The 18,906-nt window shown below is 40.5% G+C and overlaps 2 protein-coding genes across 3 annotated transcripts in view; both read left to right on the forward strand.

Moving 5' to 3' along the window:
- Positions 1-2,476: 2,476 nt before the first annotated feature.
- ifi30 (IFI30 lysosomal thiol reductase) lies at positions 2,477-8,912 on the forward strand. The gene is made up of 7 exons (XM_049599133.1): positions 2,477-2,732; positions 3,750-3,938; positions 4,437-4,511; positions 5,962-6,048; positions 6,225-6,377; positions 8,450-8,518; positions 8,665-8,912. Exons 1-7 carry the CDS (start codon positions 2,589-2,591, stop codon positions 8,728-8,730), a joined length of 783 nt encoding a protein of 260 aa, XP_049455090.1. The 5' UTR covers positions 2,477-2,588; the 3' UTR covers positions 8,731-8,912.
- A 1,659-nt stretch (positions 8,913-10,571) lies between these two features.
- The window catches only part of pde4ca (phosphodiesterase 4C, cAMP-specific a), a 65,263-nt gene continuing 56,928 nt past the window's right edge, over positions 10,572-18,906 (forward strand). For both annotated transcript variants that reach the window (XM_049599126.1, XM_049599128.1), the window contains exons 1-2: positions 10,572-10,641; positions 12,585-12,814. In XM_049599126.1, the coding sequence (XP_049455083.1) occupies positions 10,600-10,641; positions 12,585-12,814 (272 nt within the window). In that variant the 5' untranslated portion in view covers positions 10,572-10,599. The remainder of the gene's footprint in view (positions 10,642-12,584; positions 12,815-18,906) is intronic.

The following is an 18,906-nucleotide window of genomic DNA, read 5'->3' on the forward strand; positions in this document are numbered from 1 at the left end:
TGAGTTGCTGAGTGTTGGAGATATCGACCATAGAGATGTCTGCCTTCTCTCCAATATAATGGAACTAGATGGCACTCAACTTGTGATGCTCATAGCACCAAAAAAACATTTGAAAAACTCGCAAAGCAGCAATGTCTCTTTCCATAAATCATGAACTACACCCGACAACCAAATCACTGTGCAGAAAGAGGTGTGCATCTACTGCTAGCTCACCTAGCACCACAGAGCTAGCTATCGTTACAGCTCAGCCGAGGAGGACGCCATTATTGTGTACATCTTGCACTGTCACAAGCCCAAGCCTCTCGTCTATGAGTAGATGCATGCTTCCTTCTGCACGTTGTTACGGTTGGAGGGTGTAGTTCTGTAGAGAGAAAGTAGCTCCTACATGAAACCACTCACAACAAGGTCTGTCGATTATTTTGAGTAACAGAGTCAGTTTTTCAGATGTGTCTGGTTTTTTCCTGCTGCTTTTAGCACCACAAGCCAAGTGCCATCTAGTTCCATTATACTGGAGAGAAGTCAGACATCTCTATGGCCGATATCTTCAGCACACAACAGCTCACACCAAAACAGTCTAGACTGATAAATAGCACTACAGGTAAGAGGAGAAATATGTATTTTTGATTTGAGGGTGAACTGTCCCTTTAAAATACATAAATATATGTCAGTCATTTGCAGTGCTGTTTTCAAAATGTCATGAGATGTAAGTAAAAACAGGTATTCATGCTACTTCCCTTGTTAAGTTTTGGGTGGAACATTGTTATTTGCAGTAGGTCCCCTTTTTGCTCATATCCTGCACCCACACAATGACAAGCATGGTCTGCTGACAAAAGCGCCAAACACGTACAGAAATGCACCAACAATGGCAGTGAAGAAGAAGACTGCCAGCAAGCTAACACAGATGTAAACAACACAGGATTCAACAAACCTCCATATGGCGTCTTACTTACCTTTACCTGTGAGGAACTTTACACTCCCTAGAAAGCAGCTTTAATGGAAACTGTCTGAGGTAGTGAGGTCTGTGGTGTAATGCTGCTGACTGAAGCAGGTAATTGTTTAATGCTGTGATATGTATTTTCTTCCACTGTATTAGTTTGGAGACAGAGGTATTTTAAAACCTCCAAAACTGAATGCTGCAACACCACAAAAGGGAAGGGAGAAAATATTATTTGTGATTGAGTGAACTGACACTTTCCTCATACAGTATTTCACACATTTCTGCACACTGTGAGTAAATATAGGAAAGGCAACCAAATATGAAGTAGCACAGATGAATTACTGTATTGTACTGGGTTAGTTTTATCTCTAACTCTCCAAGCCAAAACACAGCGAAGTAGACAGGAAGTACAGTGAGTCAGAGTTGTGTTCTGTTCTGTCTGCTGTTTTATCTCTTATCCTCATTTTAGATGAGAACTAGGAGAGATCATGTGAGAGTCACCAGGTAAAACCTTTGACAGTGTTCAAGGGTTGCAGTGTGTGTTTCTCATGACTGTTCTTAAGCAAGACCTATGGACTGAGGAACTGAGCTGAGGCACACCATCGCTTTATAATTAGCCAGATGATGTGCACAAGTCATGCCAAGAGTACAATGCCATCAAACAAGAAAAACAACAAAGTGGGTGAACTGATCACAAGACTGCAGCTCCTCCTAGAAATCATTTCCTCATCGTCCTTTATTTGTGCAAGAACAGTTCCTAAGAAGTAACTTTTTTACCCTTTGATGTACAGAACATGACAATCGTGGGTTAGTTGTAACTCACCAGACTCAATTTAACTTCCTCTGTATTTGCAGAATACATATTTTCCAGTGTATTAAGGGTTTTAGGAGCTATTTAAGTAGGCAAATACAACTGGTAGCACACAGCAGTGTAAGGCAAGCCAGCTTTATTTGAATAGCACATTTCATACACCAGGGCAATCAAAGGGCAAGTGCTTTCACCATTAAAAATAGCAAAAGTGCAGACAAGAGATGCAAAAACAGATTATTTAAAATGATTTTAACTTTGCAGCCATTACAGGGTGCAGCTTTTGTTCTAGCTCTTGGGATGGTCAGTAGCCCAGCCCCAGATGTCCAAAGGGTCCTAGAAGCTTTATCTATTTGGGTGCTGAGAGTGATTTATACACCAAATTAATGCATGTTGTTGAATGTTTTTCACTTTAAACTCAACTTTTTACCCAGTTCCTCCCTTGCAGTGCATTTGGGGACTTGTGAAACTTTAGTTTTGTATTGTTTGTCTACCACATTAGTTCTCTTTGCTAGATGTAAAATAAGCTGGAAACATTTTTGCCAACTAAATGTGCTTCAGGGTGTGAAAACGTGCCCACGCACATCTCATGACCATTTGACTAATTTCTGTGGAATCAAAAGTCCCCACAGCTGTGAGCTCTTTCTGCGCTCTTTCTTTCTAGATACAAGTGACGCGGCCTCGATGGTAAACTCGAGAGCCAATCAAAAAATAGGTAGCCTCCACGAGGACGCGTCGGTGCTCTATTTAAAGTTGGACGGCATTGTAGTTTGCAGGGCAGTACTGTGTCGTTACTAACTTTGTTTTGTCCTGTATAACTGAGCCCCCGCGCTGTAGCTGAAGATGAAGGCTCTTTTGTTGCTGGTGTTGACTGTTGGGCTAAATATACAGTACGGCGGTAGCGCTCTCCTGCCTCCTCCTTCTTCTTCATGCTCCCATCGACCATCAAAGTGGTGCTCATCTCTGGACTCAGCTCTCCAGTGCGGGGTAAGATGAACAAAATATTAGGAGAGCTTTTATCTTATTTTATTTTATGAGCGCGTAAAATGCTTTTTGTGAACGGCTTGTGACTGTTAACAATCACACAGGGCACCCCGAATATAGTTCTCTGTGGTCACCGGTCGGTCGAACCACTGTGCCATATCACTGCGCTACATACAGTATATAAGTGCTGGAAACCATAGCAACAGTGTCCAGCCTGACCCTGTGACCTGTTAAGTTAGCTTAAGCTAGCTAACTTTCAGTTGTTTAGCTGCAAACTTCTAAATGCAAATTAATTAATTTGACCCCAGCTTCTACTTGAGCCTGTTGTAAGTAGTCATGGTACGAAAAAATACGCTCAAATACAGAAAATATGTTGCTCATATTACGTTTCGCATTGTACATTAACTAACGTTAGAATTCTGTGCCGTATTCTTGCAACGTCATAACTGTGTCTTAACTATCGTTAGCCGTCAGTAACGTTAGCTAAGTTTCAGGGGGAACAGATACCCATATTATGTTGTGTGTAGACTGTATTTTACGCTTTTGCCATCTGTAACGTTACTTAGTGAGGAAGAAGCGGGCAGCAGAGATTTCTTTTGGGTGGGACTGTAGGACATATCAGGGAATAAGGAAGTACAGATCTCCAAAATACTACTTCCTTTGCCAGTGACATTCACACACTATTAAGTCTCACTCCCACAGTCTGGCCTCAGCACACTCCAGAAAACAGCGTATGTAAAACGCACATCCTTCCTCCTCCACCAGTTTCATACCAGATCCATTCACAATGAGTACAGTTACCTGTTACCAGTTAAGTACTGAGTATGCTCAGTATGCTTTTTGTAGCAGTAATTTAAACAGATACAGAAGGGTAAATCCATCAAGCTCTCTCAGTCGATTTAAAATATGTAAATGTTACCTTTCCTAAGATTTCCTCCAAATGCAAAAGGGCCTGACCCTGCAGACACTCAAAGAGAAACACAAGAGTGTTAACCTCTCCACTTTTGCCCCCTTGTGCAGGTTTTGAAGCAGTGCCTCGAGTCCAACTTCACCAGGTCCCGTCACACAGGAGATCAAGTAGAGGTGGGGCTTTACTATGAGAGTCTGTGTCCCGGCTGCAGGATGTTCCTAACTGAGATGCTCTTCCCCACCTGGGTCCTGCTTGATGAAATCATGTCTGTTACTCTGGTGCCGTACGGGAATGCACAGGTAGGCAGTGAACAAAACACCTTGGGTTCACACTGGGATTGTGGTTCTTCTATAAATTATGCAGTGGGTAAGTAAGTAAGTAAAATTTATCTGTATAGCACTTCTCACAGAGAGAACTCACAAAATGCTTCACAGGATTAAAATTCAACCAAGAATACATACATACAAACATACAGAGACACAAAAATGAAACAACAGCAGTTGTTGAAAAAATAAATCACTAAAGACAAGTTAAAGAATGCCTGCCTATACAGGTAGGTTTTAAGGTGCTTCTTAAAAATATCGACAAATGCTGCGGCTGGTGGTGTTGTTAAGATGTGTAGAGGCAAAAAGCAGATTTGAAACCATATGTGGTCACAGAATAATCAAATAAACATGCTTATCCAAGAGTGAATTATCCTCAAACTTTACTGACTGAGAAAGAGATAATTACATGATGTATAAAAATATCTTGGTTAAGAAATATCGTTTGAATCTGTTGCATTTACTCTATCCCAGGAGAAACAGGTTGGACAGAAGTATACTTATGAGTGCCAGCATGGACCACCAGAATGTCAGGGCAACATGATTGAGGTAAGTTACACCCCAGTGTAATACTCTTACTACAATTCAGAACCATTTAATGTGAATTACTGTAAAGCAACTGCAAGGAACATATTTTTGTCATGTTTTGGTGGCCCCTGTGGATAAAGGGAGTAGTATTTCTGGCAATGAAAAATGCATTTCCCATACACACCACCATACATAGCGAGTAAAAACAAGACACAATTTATTTTTAATTTTATTTTTTTAACCACAGCTGTTTGCAGGATCCATAGCAGTTGATCTCAATTAGCGTGACATTACATCGGTTTATATTCTGTTGGCTCCGCTCAGTGTTTACAGCTCCGTTTCGTTTTGAAACACTTAACAACATAGCTGCTAATACGGCTATTAGCTAACATTACTCAGCTAGTATTAGCTCCTAAGTGTCTCATACGAAAACGGAAAACCTAGTTGCCGTTTGGAGGACAGATACGGCTCACCGCAATAATGCAATTAGTTTAAACATAAACGGTCATTCTTACCGTGTAAAAATTAACCGAGATTTACCGTAATATCGGTAATCGTTACATCCCTAGTGTAGTTACGCCTAGGTGGGCTTTTTTATACAGAACAAAACAAGAAAGGCATTATGCTGCCCCAGAGTGTGATTTTGGGTAGCATCCTGGCATATTGGAAGTGAAAGAGATGTGACGGGCATGATATGTAACACAACAGCATTGGCCTCTATTGTGAAACATAACATAAATGTCAGGTAGTCCTTGCTAAACAATAGCAATGGCATTACATGGCAACTACAGTCAATTATAGTCGCTGTTATATGCCACTGATCTCGTCCTCTGCTCAGAGGTTGAGGATCTCCCAGACCTCGTTATCTCCCTGATTTGCTGACATTTCCAGCTGTTGTTCTTCTTTAAGCTATTAGCCGCATTTTAAGTCTCCCGGCAGTGGGTCGCACTGCAAGCTTAAAGTTGAGACATTTCAGTCGCCCATTCTCCGATCATACTTTTTATACAGAAGCGATACCAAATAATGGCACGGCGTTCCCACCTTGAACAGGCACCCTAAAAGAGGTTACAGTCTCTTTCTGTCTGTGTGCCATAAATCATTTTGTCTGATTTCAAGGGGAATGCGTCTCGGTTACTTGTATTAAGAATAATTATACAGAAATAGCCAATTGTCTTGCTTATGGTCTCGTTAGCTTATATAGGTCATATAGAGGCGTCATACTCATGACCATTTAAAAGCCCCTTGTAGCTTCTATATAAAATATATACTTTTCATCTTCCGGAGAATTGATTCATGTAAATATGGGTGTTGTGAAAGAGTCATAATTGCCCAGAGAAATGTTCAGATAAAACCCCTCAAAATGCCCCCAATGTTTTAAATTCTAAGTTATAAATTTAGTCAGTATTGTCTTGTACCAGTTTCATGATGCTGAGACTCTGCTATGACTAACTAATTGCCTTGTTCCTCTTAGACTTGTCTATGGAATTTGACTGCTGATGCTGGCGTGATCATCTTCTGTATGGAATCCTCCATTGATGTCCTCAGTTCAGCCGAGAGCGTAAGGAAGTCTGTGTGTGTGTGTGTGTGTGTGTGTGTGTGTGTGTTTCTGGTGTCTGTTTGTCTCTCTCCTTTTATGCGCCATCTTTTCTGTCACCACCACTTTCATTCATATTATTCATTATTACAGGATTGAATTTGATGTGTTTTTAAATTTCCCTCCATTGGTGTTTGTAGTGTGTGAAAATTTACTCCACTGATGTGACCTGGGACAATGTCATGAGTTGTGTGAACGGGGATTTGGGAAACCAGCTGATGCATCAGAATGCCTTGAAGACCGAAGCCCTGAAACCTCCCCACCAGTATGTGCCCTGGATCACCATTAATGGGGTAAGGCTCCAGTGCACTTAGCGGGGAAAGCTATGGCCTCTGTGCAAAAACCATAACTAGGAGACTGCTAGAAGCTATTAATCTTTAGGCAATAATAAAACACATCATCTTTGACTTTGAATGAAACTTCCATCTTTCCTTCCTGGCTTGATTTGAAGCCACTTTGTCTGCAGTGCCCTCATTCTGCCACTGCCATTGATGCTCACTTTTTAAACAAGTGATGTCACATTTACAGTGATAATATGATCTTGTGATTATTTTGACACTTGATCTGCCCCAAAGCTTCTATGTATAAGTGAAAGAGAGCTGTGACTGATGTGTGTAAAGCTACATCTTGATGTAACTCCAAACCACAGCACAACAGATGCTGCTGCCTCTCTGCCGAGCCACCTGAGGGGAGCTGAAGCTTTATTTTTAACTTGGTTAGTCAAATAAGGCTTGAAGAGAAAATTTTAGAGCACATAACTTTTGCAGAGCACAAATATGTTAATAAATAATAAATAATAAACAATATTTGATTTGTTTTGCAAGATTAAACTGGGATTTTGTCATATTTTATTTCTCTCAGACATTCATGAAAATATTCTTGCATTTTCTAACAAGCCTGTACGAAGGGAATTATTAAGTTGGACTGTGGAAGAATCCCAAGCACCAGTTTAGGCACCAAGGGGTGCTCCTGATACAACCCACTTGCCAGAAAAAAATGTGCGTTTCTGCAAACCACAAATACATTACGTATGCATGTTATTAAATAGCTGATATGTTGAAACTTTACGTTTAAACAATGCTGTGGTTACTGTGTGGTTAGGTGTTAGCACAAAACCCGTTTGGTGATGGTAAGATCATGTTCGGGCTTTAAATACCCAGTTTTAGGGGCATAACCCAGACTGGAAACAGTGATAAATTGGTAAAAAACAACCACTTTTTATGCCGCTATCCTTATTGGAAATACTGAGATGGGTTCCTAAAAAACACCCACATTTGGAGCCTATAACGCCACTGGAAAAACAGCAATTGTTAGCTAAAAATACCTATGTTTGGGGGCTACAAATCTACTGGAAACACAGTGAAGGGTCTTTGAAACAGTTGTTCCCAACTGGTACAGCTACAGGGTCCAGATTTCACCATAGTTGTTAGTTCAGCTTCCACACAGTCTAATGTATTCAGCGTCATACTTGCATTTGGCCATGTCATCAAGCTAGTTTGTTGTCTCCTTTTAGTAGCTGTCCGTCACTCGACAGCAGGAAACCGCACTCAAACATAAAAGCTCTGTGCCAGAAATTCACTGTACCTCTGGAAAAACAGTGATGGGTTCCTAAAACAAAGCTCATGTTTGGGGCTAAAAAGCCACTGGAAACAGAGCAAGGGGTTCCTAAAAAAACACCTTTGTTTGGGGACTAAAATGTTGCATGAAACATAATGAATTGTCCCTAATAAACACCCTTATTTGGGGGCTAAAAAGCTGCTGGAAAAACAGCAACAGGTTCCTAAAAACACACCCATGTTTGAGGGCTAAAAAAGTTGCATGAAACACAATGAATTGTCCCTAATAAACACCATTATTTGGGGGCTAAAAAGCTGCTGGTAATACAGCAAAACAGCAAAAACAACCTGTTTTGTTGGTCTCGAATAGCGCTCTACAGCTTGACAGGCATTTATTAAGTTATATTGTCAGGCGTCTCCTCTAGGTGACATGCTATTCACCATCCCCTCCACCTCCCGATGACAACATCACCTCATATATTATGTCACTTTAGAAACTTTGATATGGTAAGGATGAAACATGCAAATGTAAGGTATTTGTGGCTTTCAGAAACATACATTGTCAACATTTTATTCTGGCAAGTGAGCTGCCTGATTAAAAGTGGCTTCGGATTTCTTTACTTTACATCACCATTACAAGACTGTCATGAAAACATAGTTTGACTCTATAGGATGAGAGATGGCTTGCTTTCTTCAAAAACTACCCTTTCTTTTCCATATGACCGTCTGTCATTATTGCACTCATCTGTAGATCTGCTGCAGATCTGTTTCCGTGGCCATTGGGATACTCATTTGTATTAACTTTGCAGGAGCACACAGAGGAACTGCAGGACAAGGCCATGAATTCTCTCTTCACTCTGGTTTGCAACATGTACAAGGTACAGTTAGCGTCAATCAAATCTGAGTCATTCATTGACTCTGTTAGGTACTTCTGCTTTTTAGTGCAGTTTTACCATGTGTTATAAAAGCACAAGCAGTTTATAATTTGTTGTTTGCGTAGATTTAACCTTTGACTTTTTTTCAGGGCCCCAAGCCACCTGCCTGTGGAGAGGGCCAGAGATACTTCAGAAGCTACTGCCACAAAGATTGAAGGAGCAGCACTGCACATGCTTGCTCTGTTCCAGGTGTGGCCCACTAGATAAGGAACACTGAGGAATATCATCAATTTATTTTTTCAATGTTTGATTTTACAATCTGTTTCTAAAAAGGGAAAAATAACTGCCTCATTTTATAATTCACACAGTACAAATACAATTCACTTTCTTAACAAAATGTGTCATCATTGAAATGTTATCCACTGAAACCATAAATGCTTTTTGTAGCATTTTGCCTTAGTGATAGCCTTCTGGTGTTTGCAGTGTCATTTGCAAAGTCTGGTCAGAGACAGTCTTCTCACTGTCCTTTAGAGGGCGCCATATCTCATAAACTCATCTTCAGTCCCCTGTGAGGAACACATGAACATTGATCATGTCGTACTGCTGTCTTACAATGAGAAAGTTTTTACACAGCTGATTTAATGTTCAGTATCATGTTGTCCAAAAAATAGCAAAGTATAGTAAAGAATACATTATACACAAAGTACATGTCCATAAGCACACCAGGGATCATGACTAAAGGCACTAAAAACAGATGAGTGATTTCACGAGTCACAACTGATGTTACACTTTCTGTACTTTTTGGTTTTATTCATATGGGTGCAGCAGAAGATAAAGTTCATAATAACCTATAAAAAAAAGTTCAATAAAAACTTCATAATAAAGTTCACAACATCTCCTGAAGATCATACTGATTGTTAGACATGGACCCAAATGCAAGTAGAAATAATAAATCAATCCAAAGTTGTGTTTATGTTGTAAAAAAAAAAAAAAAAAAAAAAGTTACACGAGGCAGCTGCTTGATCAAAGCAGAGTCTTGCCTAACCTGATGGTCCACTGATTCTGCAGTCAGATAGACACACATGAATGATGGCCTGTCATGCAGGCAGCTCCACCACCTCATGTGACATCCGTGTCCTTTCTTATCCCTGCTCAACAGACTAATTCACCCTGTTTCCTACAAAAAAAACATTGCTTTTGGTTTAATTAGGGTCACAATCAGTCATAACAGTTCACTCCAAAATCAAAAATACATTTGTTTCCCTCTTACCTTTAGTGCTATTCATCACTCGAAGTTGTTGTGGTGTGAGTCAACAAGTGTTGGGAGATATCAACCATACAGATGTCTGCTTACTCTAGTATAATGGAGCTAGATGGCACTCCGCTTGTGATGCTCAAAGTGCCAAAAAATACAACAGCAACATCTCTCTCCTGAAATCATGGCCCGGTTACTCAAGATTATCCATATACCTTGTTGTGAGTAGTTTCATGTAGGAGCTATTTCCCCTCTTCTGAACTACAACCGGCAGCTACATCACTGGGGCAGGGGGAGGCATGTATCTACTTATGGACGGGAGGCTTGTGCTCATGACAGCGTGAGATGCAAATATTAATGGCGTCCTCCTCAGGTTGAGCTGTAACATTAGCTAGCTCAGTGGTGCTAGGTGAGCTAGCAGGGGATGCATGCTTACTTATTTGCGGTGATAATAGTATGTGTAGTTCAGTAGAAGGAAAATAGTTCAACATGAATCTGCTCACAACAAGGTTTGTGGACTCAGCATCGCACACCAAATTAATCTAGATTCATAAATAGCACTACAGGTAAAGGGAACAAATGTATTTTTTATTTGGGGTTGAACTGTTGCCTTTATGCAAACTCGAAAGTGTGCTTGGAGAGTTTATCTCAGAGCTAATGACAGCCTTATGAAGAGGCGTGGAAACAGTTGTTCTCCACTGAGTGACAGCATGAGGGATTACTGGTGCCACAGACGTCTTCATATCTGATCTTAAATGTGGTATCTGTATCCTCCTCTTTGGTATTTCCTTCCCAGTTGTCTTGCTCCCATGATGCAGTAGCTAAAAGTATGAGGAGAAATAACTCATCAAAATTTTTCAACTTCACCGAGGTAAGGGAAAAAACAAATGTTAGAATAGTTGATTCTGTCTGTGGCCTAGGACTCGTATTTGTTGTGTGTGTGTTCTGACTTCTTTTCAGGATTCAAACAAAAAGCTTTAAACCTTTTTTTCAATCAAGTATTATTACCAAAACCAAGATGGCAGGTTCCTCCTGTGACTGATCTTTTGTTTATTTCAATGATGTAATTACAAACTCATGTTTTTCTGTGTTTTACCATTTTCAAACTGTTATAGAGAAGGTTCAAATGTAGCAGTGTGTTATTGAAATGTCAGGTTAATAGTATTGATTTGTTATGTTTAAGCAAGTTTGGGAGCAATTACAAAAGCCATTTGGAATGAACATACATAAATGATCCGTAATACAGTGTTCATGTCACTGAGAGGAGAAATCAGTAAATGACAGGAGAAAGTCGATGTTTTATCCCAGGTGAAGTTCTCAGGAAATGAACACTGCACTCTGCATCTTGGTCAGTTTGGTCACAAGTGGTCAACAATAAAAACTAAGACTGTGTTGACAATGGTTTATGGAAAGGTGGAACTCCCAAGCAGATGGAGAGATAAGGTCACAGGATGCAGCAGAAAACAAGCGCTCCTATCTGTTTCCACTGACGCACTGACGCTGAAAGAGACATGCCCTGAGAGCTAAATCCCAAACACTATCTCACTGTGAGAACCATTTATTGTGTCCAAGGTGATAGAGTGGGTCTCAGGACCTGAAATCAGATAGCGCTTCCAAAAATAATGCCCAAGAGTGCTTTTACGTGGCTCGTCATATTTTCGGCAACAGCACAAAAACAGCCCTGTCTGCATCTTACCTTTAGATCTCAGTTTTATTTTTCACTACTTTGAGAAGTTCAGCAGAGGCCAAGCATGGCATTTACTAATTTACTGAGTAATTTAATTGAATAAATATGAAAGTGTTATGAATATTCACCCTCTGCTGCCAATGAATACCAGAGTAGACCCACTTAAGGAGATTTCATTTGCGTTTTTTTTGCAGTTTCATTTAGTGATGAAGCATCTTAAGTGTCCAAACTGAAAGAAGAATCACTGTGCAGCCAAGTTAAAGGCATCTCTGAAAATGAATACCTCCATGTCGGGCAGTGAGCCACACAGTTGATAAAGTGCCAAGCTGTATTGAATTGGGTTAGATTTAGTGTTGCATTTTTTTTGTACTAAGCTATAAAGTGTTGTGACACATAGCAACTCTAACTAGTTGATAACTGTCATTAAAATAACTTTTTGTCATATTTCCGGAAACTGTCACTATATCAATATTAGACAGATAATCTGTGGAAAAAATCATGTTCTTCTTCCTCCTCCTAGTGCTTCTGTTGACATTTGCAAGAATTCACTGCATCTAAGGCAGCTGTCAATCATGTCAGTGCTCATGAACTGCTGTCAAACGAGGCGTAGTTTAGTTTTGCTCAGTTTATTTAAGAAGGGACTAATAAATACACATGGTATAAAAATGCCGGAATTAGCCAAAAGGCTGTTCTTCATCTGTAGTCCCTCGGCCAAGATGTTACACAAGACTACCTAAGACTAGACTAACAAAGCACAAAGAACTGCATTGCTTATTTCTTGCCTCAGATGTTTCAGAAACATATTTTAGTGTACTGTTTAGCTGTGAAATGAGAACGTTTGTGACCCAGCTGCCACGCCGAGCCAAATGAAGCATCACCCACCGGCCAAAATTTCTAAGTGTCATTTACAGAGCATTAAAAAAGTCCTCACAATGTTAAATGTGATGGGTAAAACCTAAACCACTGATGTGCAAATGTGAGTAGCTAAACGAGTGAAAACCTTAACTCACCCACCTCCACATATCTTCATGCCGTCACAGGTCTTACCCTCTAGTTCATCAGTTAGAAGCATCTGATCTAAAAATGTAACCAAACTGACCGTTTCCTTTGTTTCCTCTGCCGTCCAGAGACAATGGGACTCGTCGGAGCAGGCCTCCTGTATCGAGCTCCCCCACGACTTTGGTGTCCAATGTGCTGTGAAGCGGCTCTTCTCGGGCACCCTACAGCTGCCCAGGCTGTCGTGCAGACCCTCCGTGCACGAAAGCCCCCAGTCCAGCCCCCAGTCCAGCCCCTCATTTGCCAGCATCAAGCCCTCCAGGAGCCTGGGGACTCTGACCAGCTACATCTCCAAAGCCTTGTGAGTCTGTGGTATGATGTGTTGTTGTCTTTCCGCAGGACACTGACAAACTCATAGTAACACCAGTAAGGCTCTGTACGAACTTTTAAGAAACGTGGATATACAAAAGTGGATTATGATCATTTTTTCTTATTTCAAACACATTTCCTTGAGACAAAATATCTTTCAAGTATTTGTGGGTTCTGTGAAAAGGAGTGAGTTTTTCTCTCTAGTTCCCACACAACTGGGCACATTTTCAAGATTATTTATTAAAATGATTAGTAGTTAATGTGTAACGGATGCTTGTGACTCCAGCATGTTTTCGTCCTGTGAGTCAACACACACGCAGCATAACTTTGCAGCACCATCATCCAACTCTGTTTCTTGTGATATTCTGAGTATTCAATGGTTTTTTTTTTTTTTATTAATTTAGGTAGAAAACGTGGATTTGCTTCTCGAGCATGTGATCCGACAAAGTGTGCCGCTCAAGGCGTTGCTCTCCTCGTTGTCACACTGCTGAGTAATTATCACTGTAAAAGATCAGACAAACAAGGCTCTTGTGATTGTTTCCACAAGAACACTGAAGCTGCTGCTGCAAATACATTTGGAGCATTTTTGCCTGTGTGTGTATGGACTGAATGTGTGTGTGTGTGTGTGTGTGTGTGAGAGAGAGAGTGAGTGAGTGCCACCTTTGTTCTCTTTTTCACATGCTGAAGGAATGCAGACAGACCTGCTTGTTTACGTAGGTAGGTGTCGTGCATGGCAGAGGTGATCAGATATGGCTTTGCTGTGGACAAAGACACAGTTGTATCGTTGATGTGTTATTATGGTATTCATCAGTTTGAACAACGCATGCATATAGAGCAAAATTTGTCTATAACTGGACGCAGCATGAGACCTTGAATGCAATATGTAGTGTGTGGAGGTGTATTTCTCTGCGGAGACTCTGCCCTCTGCTTGTATTTTCTCATTGTCATCTTCTTTTCTGTGCTCGGAGCATTTATGGGCGTGTACTCTCACAGCACTCATGTGAGGTTGGAGCTTTATAGAAAGATAGCAACAAGGTGCCAGACCTTCAGCAGCAATCATCCAAGAGACAAAAAAACACATATAACGAGGCGAAACATAAAACAAGAGTGAATCTGGGGTTGACATTAACGTTCACTTTTGCTGGCGAGCGTTTACAAACAATAACAGACAATCCTGCATGGTATATCTTTAAATTATGTTGAAAATTTTACAATTTGGTCTTGGAAATTTTAAAATATCATTTATTTCAAATACACAGGAACACAAGTTTGTGTAAGGGATAATGCACAGTGAACCGGTCATTATTCCAAAATATACCCCGACAGGATGATGCAGGTCTGGAATCAACCTGAAGGGATTTATTTTGCAATAATGACCCGCTTGCTGTGCGCTAGCTGCTTATCACATGGCTATTTACAAAAAATCAATAATTTGACAGACCATAAAAGGCCATAATTGTCAAATCAGGATCACATTTTTAACATAGTCATGTAATAACTCCAGTGGTGTGCTGCAAAGCAGTCATTTTACTCAGATGACAGACCAAGATAGAAATATAAGCATTGTGCCTGTATTTATATTCCTAAGTTATCATTTTAAAATCCAGAATTTACCAGAGAGACATTAAAATTGATTGAAATAAGTAGTTTAGTAAAACAAAACAAAAACAAAATGTATGTAAAGATGGATAACACGTCTCCATTTCCTCCTACATTGCAAAAAATGAGGTCAAAATATCCCAGACACAGCTGCTGCCATCTTGCACAGCTGTAAATCATGATGTCAGACTCTCTTTTTATAGCTTCAAATTACTAATTAAAACCAAACATGGAAGAAAAATGAACACTTGAACATACATCAGCATGATAAGAAATGGAGCGATGCCTGTGAGCTAGTTTAGGCAGTCAACTTCAGCCGCACTGATTAATACACACATGCCATATGTCACTCTCCGTGTGTCATCTGCAAAACACAACCTCCCAATTTGGAGGTCTGTTTAAGCTGCAAAATTTTGCCAGCTCTCCCTCTGCCTTCTCAATGCCGCTGCTGCCCTGCATCAGTATTGCTGCCCGTTCTTTCCACCCCACTGTCCATCTGTAGGCTCTGACTGGGGGGGGCAAACTCTGCTCTTGAAATAAACATTTAAAACATGCGTTGTCAGACTGAGCTACCTAAAGTGACAGAAGCACTGGAAACTATTTATTTGACGTGTACTTTGAGTTTTTAGTTTGGCCCATCAACCAACATGGAGGAGGTGGGATTTATCACCTGTACTGCAGCCAACCACCAGGGGGCGATCAAGCTGTTTTGCCTTCACTTTTGGGAGCTTTCAGTATGTCAGGACAAACACACTAATATGTAGATTCATTACGTTCAATGTGCTGTGGTCAAAACTCTTCAGATGAGGCACTGGAAAATAGGTTCACATATTGTGGTGATCAGGCTATATTTATTATTCCTTTAGTGTTTATAAATCAGCAGGTGTAAAGCAATAGACAGGACTCCTATGATGTTCATGGACCTTAAAAAGCCTTTCATTGTGTTCCCTCTCTGTGAAGAGGGCCATGTGCTCGCCTGTTTACAAGTTGGTAGTGCAATTTTGATGCAGCGCCAGAGAATTTGTTTATGGAGCAGCATTTAAAGCGGCAGGTTGTTTTAAAATGCCACACATGTTAGGGAAATCTAATCAGAACTGAACTGGTGTATTGTGATGTCACTAATTTGATGTCATTATGTGTCTATAAAAGTTAATATCAGCTGTGGCTTGAACAAAACCTGAGATCCTGATATCGTCACTAGTGGAGGACAAGTGTTGTGAGCGTACCATTCCAGCTGGGAACACTAGATGGATGGGTTGGAGGCAGTGAGCCAGCATGATGTTGTCCTTGAGTCCTCGTTTGTTTTCCCGGTATGGCTGTTTGATGACGGATAAAACTTTCCAGAGAAACTCGGAAGATGGATCCACAGTCCCACAAAATGAACAGGGTTTCCTGAATAACAGACTGTGGAGACACAATCCATAGTCACTTCAAAGAAGTGGTCTCATAGGAGTCTCAATATGATATGATGATTTTTTTCAGTCAATGTGTTGTGCACTTCTGCGGACATTTAGGCCCCTAGATTTAGCTGCAGAGTGAGAGCTCCTCGCTTTCACACTCCTGTCCCATACAGGCAGCTGTGTACACTGAAACAGCTGCCTGGACAAGAGAGGCTTTGCCTGGTCAGGCTCTGAGATAACATTTAATTTCTGCCTTCTGCTTGGAAGTGGTGAATTTACACCTCACAGCAACTTAATATGATACAGTCTCTGGTTTTTGTTCAATAGCTAGTTCCAATCCATCATTAGCATAGTTAGCTTGTTTACTACATTACCTGAATGTCACTGTCACACTTAATGTCCTGCTTAACCCTGTTCAAACTCTCAAACTCTAAATGGAAACAGGAACGAATAGTTGAATATTCGTATTAAACAGCCTAATTGGATTTGACTGACATAATTCTTAGTTAGGTACAGCTCTACCCTTTTCAATACCATGTGCTGACTTGGCTTTACTTGGTTTGACTTGGTTTGACTTGACGTGCCAGCCCAGCCCAGTAGGATATTTTACATCTCCATACAACAAGTCTATCCGTTTGTCTTGAGTCTATAATGTCTAAAAGCAGCACTCTCTTTTGCACTGTTTACTATTGCATTGTGCAACAGCCAGCCACTTATCATGAATTTTTAGGAATTTGCCCAGCATGTACTGCTTATTGCTCAAAAATGGAGACAGGATGATGAGATTATTTAAACATATCACTAAATGTTGATGTTAAATCATCCCTAAATGATGACAAAGCCCATCTGGAGTCACCACAAGCCACTTTGAAGCAGTCAGATGCACCTTGACCTAACTCTAGAGATCGTCCATCTCAGGCACGATTCAACAATTCGGCACAACTTAGCCCATGGGACCTGTGGTAGTGCTGCCACCCTGTTCTGGCCTCCTCAAATCAAACTGGGAACTGGGCAGCCTTCATTTCTGCCTCTGTCGTTCATATGACTGGTATGATGATGTGCTTCAGGGCCAAATTGGTTTAGGCCGGAAGACAGCATCTTCACTGTCTTTACATTAGAACAAAGCAAAATCAAAGTTTTTAACAATGCTAACTGAGTCTGGCACAAGTTTAACTGTGTAATATTACCAGATATATTGCAGATACAAATAAGTCCAAAAAGGACTTGGATATGTGGTGACTGCAGTTCTAGAAAACTGATGAACAACGGACATGGCAATCTTTTGCTAATACAAGATCTTAGCGAGGAAGAGAAGATTAAAGCAGTATTAACAGATTTTTGGCCACTTGGGGGCAGCACAACAAGCTGTAAAAACAATGCTGACATGTTATCACTTTTTGATAAAGCATGCAGTTGCTTATTTACAAATTGAACAGACATGGAGCAACATTAGCATCATGTTTGTGTTCACCCTGACAAATGTTCATTTCTATATTTTATCACTCTACTTTTAGCTCTGACTTTGCTTCCATTAACTCCTGAGAAAAATATCTGCCTCTTCAGTTGATAAATACTCCACTTTGTTCACCAGCTAGTGGCTAACTTTGTCTTCTGTTTTATGCGAGTGAACATTTGGTTTGTCAAAACTTGTGAGCTGGTGTCGATGAGAGAGCATAGATTAAAATAAAACTATAAAGTTGAGGGCCATAAAAACAAAACAATGAGCTGAAAGGCCCTGAAAGGAATACTTCACCAACAGAAAGATAATGTGTATGTAAATTACTCACACCATGTTATGTTGAATTTGTGAAGAAAAATTTGTTTCTTCATGAAAAGTTCCACTTTCACTTCAGTTCCCAGTTGGAAAGGGCCATCTGTTTGGGAAGTAATGAGTGCATGATAGATAAATGAGACTTGGATTACACTGCACAAGTTGTGTGAGAGTTTATATATGGATGTTTTGATATAGTCTTGCTCTTGTGAAAGGTGGCCCCCTATTACTTCAGTTAATTGAGAATTTTCTCAGTTTTTGGATCCTTCGTTCACTGTGGAGGCATGACAGAAAAATAAAGTTTTATTCTCTAATTCACCAGAACAGGGTGACTAATTGATAAACAAATGAATATACTGTGGGTGAACTATTCATTTAATCGCCTTGCAATGCTGAGGTAGTTTGGTTATAATTCCCTGTCGGTTAACACTGTGTTTTTCACATTACGTCATTTGTCCTATTGTAAATACAAAAATACTGATGAAGTACAGCTGTAAAAGAGGTCTTATATCATTTGCCAAAGATAAGTACAGCTACTCTAACTCATTTTTGTGTAATTTGTAGATATATAGGCAAATTCTCAGCGGGGACTCTCTTGAAAGCTGAACAGTAGGTCAGTGACCCTTAATGGTTCTCCAGAGAAAACTTTATCCATAATAGATGTGGTGGTGAAGTGTTGAACCTGGTGTCTGTGGAGTCAAATCAACTGGGGAGGACAGACCAAAAGTCACATCCGGTGTTATGCACTCAGACTTTGTATAGTCCCCTGAGACTGGCTTTGGTGAAGATGGGTGAAAATCTTGACATGAATTTGACCCAAAATACATTTGCGGTGCATTTGAATGAGAATATATTTCTTTGCCTACAAGTACAGGAGTGTAGCTCCAGAATATGTACAGTACAGCAGCTATGAGTGTACATGCACAAAAAGCCTTTAACCAAAGAATCTTTCTTCCCCGCTCTCCCTACCAGCTGTTGGTCATAGGTTCAGCCCTGTGTCAGATGCTCCAGCTCCCTAGGTTATTTCAGTTACTCTAGACAGCACCGGTGTTTAGCTGTGACTCACAGGAGGACCTTTCCTCACTCTCTAGTGATAAACAAAGAGATTGGGTGGGGGTGAAGATGATGTTGCCTCTGGTCACAGATAGAGAGCGCCATCGTGACAGCACCCATGCTGTCTACAGCTTTTATCTACCTCTGCTTTTTATAGTCAGAGACCCTTCATGTGACTCTTCCTGGTGCGCTCGGAGCATGTGAAAGGCAAAGAGGCTGTCTCTGAGGAAATAGGCAACTTCACAACAAATAGCACCTCGG

This window comes from Epinephelus fuscoguttatus, linkage group LG15 (assembly GCF_011397635.1).
Source record: "Epinephelus fuscoguttatus linkage group LG15, E.fuscoguttatus.final_Chr_v1".
In the NCBI taxonomy this organism is placed as follows: Eukaryota; Metazoa; Chordata; class Actinopteri; order Perciformes; family Serranidae; genus Epinephelus; species Epinephelus fuscoguttatus.

Bases quoted from the DNA above. Each gene is read 5' to 3' on its own strand.
- ifi30 (XM_049599133.1), top strand. From the start codon at position 2,589: ATGAAGGCTCTTTTGTTGCTGGTGTTGACTGTTGGGCTAAATATACAG. The intron at 2,733-3,749 runs GTAAGATGAACA...CCCCTTGTGCAG, and splicing joins ACTCAGCTCTCCAGTGCGGG to GTTTTGAAGCAGTGCCTCGA. The intron at 6,049-6,224 runs GTAAGGAAGTCT...TGGTGTTTGTAG, and splicing joins TCCTCAGTTCAGCCGAGAGC to TGTGTGAAAATTTACTCCAC.